The following is an 11,255-nucleotide window of genomic DNA, read 5'->3' on the forward strand; positions in this document are numbered from 1 at the left end:
TGGCATATTACAACCATTTTATTTGATTTTCTTGAAAATGTGACAAAATTGTTTACAAAGCAACAAGAACACTAAACATTGCATACCATTTATAATAATCAATACTTATTGATTAACTGTAAATATTCTAACACTTAAATCATGAAAAGAAACATCGGAACTCACAACTCAAAAATTAAAATGTCAAAGTGACACCAACAGTCAAACTTCTTCATCAACAAGAAAACTTCTAAATCATACTCAAATATTATTTGCTTTTTCACATGGTCATTGGGGGTGGGGGTATCTCTCAAAAATAAAATATTCATGTCCAAACAGAATTAATCAAGGTAACTCAAGACTTTCAAATCACTGAATTGAACGCCTTTTAACACCCTACGGTTTTGTGTGTGAACAGAAGGTCAGTCAATAACATAAGAGTGAGCTTTCAGAATCGTATCTCTAACAAACACACATGCGCCCTGTTCACTCCACAGCTAAAAAGCAGCAAAACAATTACAAAATCTAATAGCACTAAGAAAATTGCATGTACATTCAATTTTAGAATTTCAGTTCTGTACTACCCTGTATTGGTGTGAGTCGCCAAGATTTTCAGTATTATACAATATACATTGTGAGGAAATTTAAAAAAAGCAGCATACCCTTCTACAAAATGGATAAAAGAAATCTTGACATTCAATTTGGCATTATGGAAAAACTACTAATACATAACATGTATAATCAATTTGTACTACATATCCTATGTCAAATTTGTGATTGTGCAAAAATCTCCCAATTTCAAGTTGCATTGCATGATACATACATGAAATGAACGTGGGAAAAACAATGAATTTACAAGTCCAGCAGTTTTGGTAAAAAAAAAAAATAATAATAAAATACAACAGTCACGATGAGTTATGATTTTAAAATCAACAGTAGAGAATTAATAACCGGTTTAATGTTATGTCAATAAATCAATATTCCCTATGATCTCCGAAAAATCCCCTTGTTTTCATCAGAAAATGACACACAGTTAAGAAACACAATTGTGCACATATTGAGAAATCATTCCTTTCCATTACTATAAACAATATAAATGAGAAAAAAATTACTGTTCCAAGAAATAGTTTTCCTGGGGTGTATCTTTTATTTTCTTAACACTGACATAGAAAATTTTACAAAAATACATGAAAAACGGCATTTCAGTGTTAAAATTTACCGATTTGAAGACGAAAAAATTCATGTAAATCTTGCATTTTTTTTTTACAAAATGAGATTCAAACATTCATCACTCACCTGAGGTGTTACAAGTTTTCACAATAATGATAAAAAGTATGTTCCCTACTGCATTAAAGATGAAAAGATCCTTAAAATTACACGCATGCACTCTTCCAAACCAGAGTGTTTAATGACGGGTTTCCTGTGGTTGTTACATAGTAACATAAAATATATACATGTACAGTGTATATGTGATTTCAACAACATTTTTTCTACATAATTTTAGATGCAGAGACATCAACATCACTAGTCTTCTATTCTAATTAAAATGACCAAATATTTTGAAACACTCCTGTAAATATTATCTACAATGCATGCAACACATTCAAGATTTTAGGCAATAATAAACTTTGAAGAAGAAAAAAAATGTTTTAATATAAAGTTTCATACTTTCTCTCAATAATATTTGGCAAGTTTGAAACTGAAAGAAAATTTTTGTTCAAATTTTCCACTGAAAAACATGTACAACAATTTTTGGAGTACAAAATTTCTGGTTTGAATTGAGTATATGAAAATTAAACTCTATAACGTTAGGTTGTACCTTAAATATGGTATATGGCATGATGTTCACATCTGACTAGTAAAAATATCGAATTGATCCAAGTTTTTATTTCATTTCATGAAATATTTCCTAATTATGACCACCATTAATTGCTCACATTCATAATAAAATACAAACTGTCACCACATCTGATTCCTATAAACTGTCATCTATCTGACCTATCCCCCAATCTTTGCCGCTCACAATTCCTTCATAGAAAATCGTTTATGATTTTACAAATTTTGTATACAAATATCAAAAACCAGATGAATGAAATTTTATGACATAATGTGAAGTTTATGAATGAGAGCAATATAGATGGACCACGATTTGTTGTATACATAGCATGCAAATGTATATTTTCATTCTATTTACACTATTCAGTTATCACTGTACCAGCAGTAATCGACGAGAAATATAGACAACAAACATATACATTAATAACAGGTCACTCTGTGAAATCAATCAACACATGTACGGTGTAAATCCTGGTTACTATAGCTACATAAATACTATTTGATTTTCGTTTACTTTTCCTCTTGTTACTTGCTTACACGACATCTACAGCTAGGGTTGAAAGCTTCAGACATTTAGCACAGATTTTGGTCCCATATTTTGAAAAGGGAAAGAAAAGCAATCCTGTTGTAATGAGATACAAAGATACTTTACATATCACAGTGCTCACGTTAAATCTTTGTTAATACATAATCGAGAAAATTTACAATCAATTTATACAAATATGTAAACAATCCGAGTGGGCATACATGTACCAATGCAAAGTTACTTCTAACCGTAAATTGTGTTCAATTCTTTATTCAAATTGATTACCAATAAAAACTTGTCTGCTAATAAATCTTCTTTCAGAGAAACTGTTCGCGAGATAACTAAATTTGTATAAAAGGGTAGAAGCTAATTCACGTAATGCTTTGTAAAACTATGTAAATTTGATATTTTCTAGAATTGTAAATGATGCAGAAAATGTCTGACATTATGTACCATACTCAAACTGGAGTCATCAGTGTTACTGACAGGCTACCAGTGATAAAACTGGGGGGAAAAAACAACAACTGGATTTCAAAGTTTAAAAAAAAAATTCCTAACTTCAATAGAACACTTTGTAGACAATATGTAACACAATTTGTAAACTTCAACAATGATAACTTGAACATTATAATTATTCAACAAACTTATCCGACAGTAACTATATTACAAGGTGCCATAAAATATTGACAAGTACTTTTTAATAGAATAGTTGTTTTGGTTTTTTGAACCTCACGATGACTTGTTGGGAAAGTATCTTCACAGAAAGGTGTCATTCTAAGCCATGGAGGGAAAGTGGTTTTAGTGCTGTACAATTTTATACACATGTATCCAGTGGATGTAAACAAAGAACACAGATATATCAGTACTGTCAATAAATAATATACATACTTATAATACTTCCGGTAGACAGTGAACACCTATTAAAAATTTTACAGTATGGTGGCTGTGCAGCATGTCCGTGCAGTACTACATGTACATACTGTTAATGAAACATAGTGACATAATGGCATTGTGGTATACTTGTATATTGTCTCATCACATGAGAAAATTTAGGAATTTTGACACAAATCTGAACTGTGGCTGAAAATCAACTGAACAGGAACCAGATGAACCGTGGCTGGGAACCAAATTAGCTGAGAACCAAGTGAGAGGCTCCTCCTAGTATGGTGTTCCTTTTTCACTTGTCTCTGTTGAAAGAAGACAAGTACATAAAATTTACTGTCTGAGCTAATATCATATTCATCATCCAATTTTGAAATTTCACATCTAATATACATGTAGCCACTACATTTCTTTAAAATAACAAAATAAGTCACTGCTTTTCTCAATTTCTATCTGGCCAATATCACACTGCTAATTTAATTCTAGGTTTGTTTGTTATTGAAATATATACATCTCCCCAAAAATGGAACTACAAATAATTACAATAGACTTCAGTAATGAGATTCAGAAGACGGGTGACTAAAAATCTCGTTACATTCCTCACTTGTTATGTACATGAATAACTGTAGACATAACATCATCATAGTACTGCAAGATAACAATACATATTAAACATTCGCAGGTAAAATATGGCAATTTTTACAACCTCTGAAACATGCACATACATGTATGTGTTGATACCTGATCATATGAACAAATACTTTATAGTTTATTGTTTCAAAATCATATAAATTTCTAGATATGCTCTTCCAGGGAAAAGGTCACATTCTGAAATTCAGACTAAAGGCATGAATTGCCAATACCTACTTTCTTTTGTCAGATTTTCTGAATAAGTTTGTCACCGTCTTAGTATCAACAATGCATTTGTATTTAGCAGTCAGCAGTGTTGATTTGTACAGGCACACATGTACCATGTGCTGCACATGGAGCCAATCCAAGCCTTGAATGAAGTTATCATACATCATCAAATTTATTTTGATCACTTTGTTTACTGTATGAATGCTTTTTATCCTGCTAGTTACTAAACCTTTTGCTTGTTTCAGTCTGGCTGTTTTGGTGTATGGATAATTCCACAATCACCAGTAATTCAATGTTTAGGGTTTTATGCAACTCTTTTTTACTTTTATTTGTTCAGCTGTGGTTTCTTGAATAACTTCATTCCATTTTGATGCCATAGCCCAAAATCAATTATAGTACAACCACGTTATAATTTAACCAAATTATTATCACTATTAATGGATTGAATATGTTAGGGTTTTTTTCAGCAGGGTGATAGATTTAGTTTATTCTAGTGGTTTGGTATCATGCCACCAAATTTTTGAATGTTAAATTTGCACTCAAACATGTCTGCAGTCATAATACATATTTTCGCAAGAAAGATAACTCTGCATAACATTTGTTTTTATGTCAAAAGTGCATGTAGCACTCTTCAGCTTGGAAGGTAACAATCAAAGGCCTGAAGGGCCACAATGGTGTCGTGACTGAGTCACCTTGGCCCATATTTAATTGATTGATTGTATCTTGCTTAACGTCTCACTCAAGAATTTTTCATTCATATGGAGACGTCACCAAGACCGTTCACGTGAAGGGCTTCAAATTTAGGCCTATGCTCAGCGCTTACCGCCATTGAACAGTGAGGGTTCTTTGGCGTGCCACACCTACTGTGACACGGGTCATCCGTTTTTAAGGTCATCTCCGAGGACCCGTGACATTCACACCTGATGTCGAGCGTTTGGCGATGGAACTGTCACTACCTATTTTAACGACTTAGGTCTGTCACGGCCGGGATTCGAACCCCGGCCTTCCGCATGCGGGGCAAACGCTCTAACTTCTCGGCCATCGTAGCGGTGGCCCATATATAAAGATTTTCCCTACATGTATATATTCGCATGTAAAACTTCGATCCCTATTGTGGCCTCAACCCATCCCTAGGGGCCAAGATTTTCACAAACTTGAATCTGCAATTTGTCAGGAAGCTTTCATGAAAATGTAAACTTCTATGGCCCAATGGTTCTTGAGAAGATTTTTAAAGATTTTCTCTATAAATTTGTATGTAAAACTTTGATCCCTTATTGTGGTCCCATCCTACCCAGGGGGGTGGCATGATTTTAACAAACTTCAATCTGCACTATGTCGGGGAGCTTTCTTTTAAATGTAAACTTCTTTGGCCCAGTGATTCGTCAAAAGAATTTTAATGATTTTCCCTATATATTTGTATGTAAAACTTTGATCCCCTATTGTGGCCCCATCCTACCCCCGGGGGCCATGATTTTAACAAACTTGAATCTGAAAATAAGTATCGATTTCATAGCCGTTTGCGGTAGTGATACTTTTAACTAATGCTCAGGTTACCAATAAAGCATGTGGGCCTCTTGTTGAATTAATGATTTTAAATTGCAATTTAATAACTTGAAATAACAAATTGATAATTTGTTATGACAAAGTAAAAAAAAAAGATACTGCTGCGGCCTTAATATGCTTCCGTAGGAAATCACTTCACGCCTGAAAGCACACAGATGGCCAGGTTAGGTGATTGACAGCTAGGCTGGTGTTAAGTATTAATCTGCTAATCTTTATCTTTTTTATTTGCATTTCCAAAGGTACAATGCATAATATCACTTAGAAAACAAATGGTCGGGATTTTATTTAACTGTCTATCACAACCACACACACATATTGGGTTTTTTTTTTTTGGGGGGGGGGGGGTTGGGGGGTTGTGAGTTTTGTATCAAGAGGAATGTGTTAAGGTGGGTTGTTCCTCATGTGACTCATCAATATTGATGGTTAAAAGTGGAATAACTATATTAATTTCCACACAATATTTTTTAATCTAATCAATTACCAAAGAAAATGTGTATGTTGCCACCCGTTTAAAGATGTCAGACATACAAAAACAGAAGTATACATCAACATAAAAAAATCACACATTTTCGTTAAGCAGAATGATGAAAATTAATAAAAACTTGTTGAAATGACAAATTTTAAATGTCAACAGTTTAAGAAATCTGATAATTGATAGATATATAAAAATTAATTGTGGATATTAGGGAAATCATTGTCATAGACATGCAGTAGAGGGAATTCCAGCATAGGAGTTATTGCCCTTGACAACATTTTTAAAGTTATAAATAATTGACTATCTGTGGAAAATAAAAACTTTTTCAGTTTCAAAAGTTTACCAATTTTTTTTTATTTTATTCAGTGAATAAAATTCCTCTGAAAGATATAGTTCATCCATGCGCAAAATTTAATTAAATAAAGATTTTGCAAAAACCTATGACATCACATGAGGATCAATCAACCTTAAGAGCAAATTTTCATTAATATCTATAAAAGTTCAAATTCCTGAATGTTCAGCAACATCACTTGATAGATTAAAAACACCTGCACATATTTGACTCTGACAGCTCATTCCGTATTTTGTTATTCTAATCTGGGACTCTCTAGCATTTGTCTCTGTATGATATTATACATTTATTGCATGATAGTGAGGGAGATATGAAAATTTATTCACCCAAGAAAAATCATTAATAATTTTTAACTACTTTTTGCAATTTTTCATATCTTTCAGATAATTGTAACAAAATTTTTAAGAATGATTTTTCCTATTTCTCAAACTTTTCGTAATTTGAATAACTGTGCAGATATCAATACGTATTTACTTTCGCTACTTCTGTCAGTGGTCTTCACTCGTAACAACTCGGCCACTTCCGTTACCTACAATGGCCAATATCTTCATCTGCTACAATGCCCATGGTGTGTTTCATATATATAAAGAGAGATGATGTTGTTCGTGGACTAAACTAATGTAAGATTTCTACATTTATATGTTTTCCTTTTGCTTTGTATCAATATTGTCATGTCATGTATTTTATTTCTTTTGTAAAATCAACTACTTTTTTGGCGGAAGGATTGACAGGACGTCAACTGCGGTTGAGTAAAGAATTTGAGGCTGTGCAATCGCTATATGGCTTTCGAGCTACCGCTCGACACCATAAAAAAACTACTGCGTTTATTTTTTTGTCAGTTGTTTCTGACATTAAACAGTAGGCCTAATAAAGTTTTATAGATAACTAACAGTGACTACACTGCTATCATGATTTTTTTTATGTCCGCAAAATTATGTTCCACAAAACTTATTTGTATACCTAGGAGGTAGAAAATTGCCAAACTTTACCCCAGCAACAAAAACCCCTGCTAAACAGCATGTTCCCCGGGATTGAGGGGTGACTTATTTCTGTATGCTGCTTTCTAACCTACCCAGACTGCTGCCCAATGCATGCTCCGTAACACTGAGGCAAAGAGAGTCCAGCTGAGCGTAGTTCTCTAGATTATCTCCAACAATCTGATCACAACCTGTAATTATTACAATACGGTACTTACACCAGAATACCGAGCACTATCTAATCATCATGATCACAACCTTATAATAAGTATATGCATTTGTAAATACATGTTCATTGTTTTTAAAAGTTACCACTATTTTAAAATACATTGTACATTTACATGTATATGTAATAATCATTACATTTGATAATTTCAGAACAAGACTCGGACATCATCTAGGGACCAGGCCTTGTTGTGACTGAGGAAGAGCTAAACACATGCACTTTCTAAAAACTTCTGCTTTATCACGAGAAGATTACAGGATACACTTTAGTAATAAAATACACAGCAACGACATTCTCTGGAATTCCTATCAAACATGTTGGTAGTTAACCTACATGTATATATCGACACAGTAATAAAGCACACAGCTACAACATTCTCTGGGTACTATATTGTACTAGTCTCTGTTTAGACTTATATCTGCATGTACTTACCATTAAAATTGAGACCAAAATGATGTGGAGATCTGAGGGGGGCGGAGTGAGTTCTGGTCACCGGTGGTTTCTGAGTCTGCAACAAGTTGAATATATCCATTTAATTCTTTATAATTTAATTTTACATGCAACATGCAATCTGATTGGTTTATTTGACTTTTTAAAATATCAACATTCTTTATATCCTTTAAACAAAGTTGCTGTATAGTCCCACTATATGACGTCCTAGGAATGATGTCACGTGGCTGTTTCGTTTATATGATGTCCTAGGAATGATGTCATGTGGCTGTTACGTTTCATTTTTTTTGGTTGCTATGTCAATATATTGATCCATATCATACCAAATTCACATTTTCTTTAGAATGCTTCATCAATTAAATATCAAATGCAATTCATTAAATTAAATTATAAGGGATGAAAGTAATTTTTGCTCATTTTATAAGATATTGTAAAGTAAGTAAGGACAGTTTACGCTATTTTATAAACTGCTTCGTGGTTTATATATAATGCATAAAATGCCCCAACTTATTTTATATTGTATAAAATGAGGAAAAATTACTTTCTTTCCTTAAGGAGAAAACATGCAGTTTTTGTCATTCTTTTGGGTGAAAAAGCTGAAATTTTAGTTGTATTCTGGTGAATGCAATAGCAACATTGTTCTTTGTCATTCTAAAAATACACTCCAAATCTTCTATACAAGGAATTTTGCCTCTAGTCAACTTGACCTCTAGTCTACATTTGAACTTTGAATATCAATAAGCCCAGATCTACATGTACACACAATGAGGTAGAGTACCTGCAAGTTTAGTAAGAATTTGACTTCAATCTTGTATATATGGGTGAACCCATAATATACAAACTAACAAATACATGTATGTATTACAAGTCCTGTGGAGAAATATGCAGGAACAAATGGACAATGTCTTATATACTTACCCAAACTCTCATAAGAGAATTTGTACATTGATAATATAGTGATGCACAAAAGTTCTGAATTTTACTTTGTGGACATTCAGATAACATTCAGAATTCCTACTTTATTAACTGAAAGACTAAAATACTTATACATGTACCTCTAGAGGCCCAGGGCGTGAGAACATGGATGAATTGAGAGAGCTGTTTCTCGTCAGAGGGGCATGAGCAGTATTTGTACCCCCGACAATTGATCTCTTTGTTCCAAAGCTCCATTGGGGACCAGACTTTTGTAACCTTAAAGGTCTCTGCATTCCCATGGCATTGTTCCAAAATGGTCTTCCTATAAATCTGAAATAATACATTTAATATCTTGAAATGTGTAACATTGTTATTTGAAATTCTGAATCAAAGTAAACCACTTTCACGCAACTCATGTCCAAGAACCTTCCCATGATATCAATATTTACCATACATAACATGTAAAATTTTAGTGCAGCCATTAGTGACTGATTTGTTCATGTTGAATGGACCAAAATTCTGAAAATTTAAAAAAGTTCTCTATTCCTTTCTGATTTGTTGTTTAATTCCAAAATTGATGCTGTGTTTCATTTTCAAAAAAAAATCCTAGGTAATTTACCTTCTTTTTTTTTAACCTGTACACAGGTGAGCTTCGAATTTAAAGGTCTTACAGAGTGAATTGTATTTTATTCTCTATGACATTCTGCTTATTGTATTGAATTACTGTCAATATACAACTACTTTATCACTGTCATTTGTGTCATCGTGAAGATAATACATTGTGCATACTGAAACATATGAATAAAACGTCCAAGCGAAAAACTGACAGTTGAGGTAGGTTGACAAACCAAGATCTCTATCTGTTCAATTTCACAAGCATCGCTGTACCATAATATAATGATTCTGAAATGATAACTTTATTCCTTTGAAAATAAAATTTGGAAATTAAAAACAGCAATCCAGCTGGGCTATCTTACCCTGGTTTCCTTTTGTCCATGGTGTATTTGGGTTGCCAGTTTCTCTGAGTTTCGTGTTTCCATGTTGCTAATCTCTTCCTCTGACGTTGCGAGAACGCCTAAAAATATCACAAAGTTTGTAAATACCATACATTTCAGGTATTTATCTACATGTAGGTTGTTTTTACTACCGGTAAAAGGTACCTTTCCCCCTTGGCAACAAATGCATATTTCCCCTTCCACAGATAAAAAAAATCCCCATCCCTTCATTTGTAGAAACTTCACAAAATTGTACAAGAATTTTCAACAAAAAATAATTTTTTTTAATATTCTTAGTCATTTTCTACAATTGTCAGACTTACAATATACATGTAGATAAAATGAGTAATCAATCACTTTATATGGCTGTTATAATCTGCTGTGGATATTATATTCCATGGATGTCCCCCATCCCCATACCCTGGAAGCTCATGACTACATTTTCAAAAATTCCCTTGAATATAAAATGGGTAGTAACAACTAAATGCTGGATAAAACCCTGCATTTACATCCTGTACAAGCCTGACAAAACCTGTGTTAAGACAAGAGACCCATGGGCCACATCGCTCACCTGAGCAGCAGTTCCTAGCAATATACAAGCTTGAACAAAACTACCATTATACAAGCAGCTTGGTTCATAATTTTAACAAACTTGAATCACCACTATATCAGGAAGCTTTCATGTAAATTTCGGCTTTTCTGGCCCAGTGGTTCTTGAGAAGGAGATTTTTAAGTGACCCCACCCTATATTTGCATTTTTTTAATTATCTCCCCTTTGAAGGGGGCATGACCCTTCATTTGAATAAACTTGAATCCCCTTGACCCAAGGATGCTTTGTGCCAAGTTTGGTTGAAATTAGCCAAGTGATTTTGGAGGAGAAGATGAAAATGTGTGAAAAGATTACGACGACAACGACAGACAACACAGTTTTGATCAGAAAAGCTCAAGTTCAGCTCAGGTGAGCTAAAAAATATGCTTCATATTTATCCAACCCTAAATGTAATACACAGTCCTAAATTCTTACCTCATGGTTTAAGCACTTGTCTACAACTTGAATGAACAGGTTAAAGCATTCATCATCATACGGAGTTGTCACTAGTAACTGTGTGCACGCTGCAATCAGAACAGAATGTCTTAACATGAAGTTTACGAATCAGAATAGAAGTCTATAAATCAGGCCTGGATTTCTTGAAATAAAACATAAGCGAAATTTGGACCGAT

General features: G+C 33.4%; 1 protein-coding gene across 3 annotated transcripts in view; it reads right to left on the minus strand.

Annotated features, from left to right (window-relative positions):
* LOC125650487 (protein Smaug homolog 2-like) overlaps positions 1 to 11,255 on the minus strand; it is a 26,193-nt gene continuing 14,938 nt past the window's right edge. For all 3 annotated transcript variants that reach the window (XM_048878846.2, XM_048878844.2, XM_048878845.2), the window contains 6 exons: positions 11,059 to 11,147; positions 10,017 to 10,114; positions 9,180 to 9,369; positions 8,107 to 8,182; positions 7,544 to 7,639; positions 1 to 3,528 (listed from right to left, as the gene is read on the minus strand). In XM_048878846.2, coding sequence (XP_048734803.1) covers positions 3,500 to 3,528; positions 7,544 to 7,639; positions 8,107 to 8,182; positions 9,180 to 9,369; positions 10,017 to 10,114; positions 11,059 to 11,147 — 578 coding nt within the window. In that variant the 3' untranslated portion in view covers positions 1 to 3,499. The remainder of the gene's footprint in view (positions 3,529 to 7,543; positions 7,640 to 8,106; positions 8,183 to 9,179; positions 9,370 to 10,016; positions 10,115 to 11,058; positions 11,148 to 11,255) is intronic.

The sequence above is a fragment of the Ostrea edulis genome, chromosome 5 (assembly GCF_947568905.1).
Source record: "Ostrea edulis chromosome 5, xbOstEdul1.1, whole genome shotgun sequence".
NCBI lineage: Eukaryota > Metazoa > Mollusca > Bivalvia > Ostreida > Ostreidae > Ostrea > Ostrea edulis.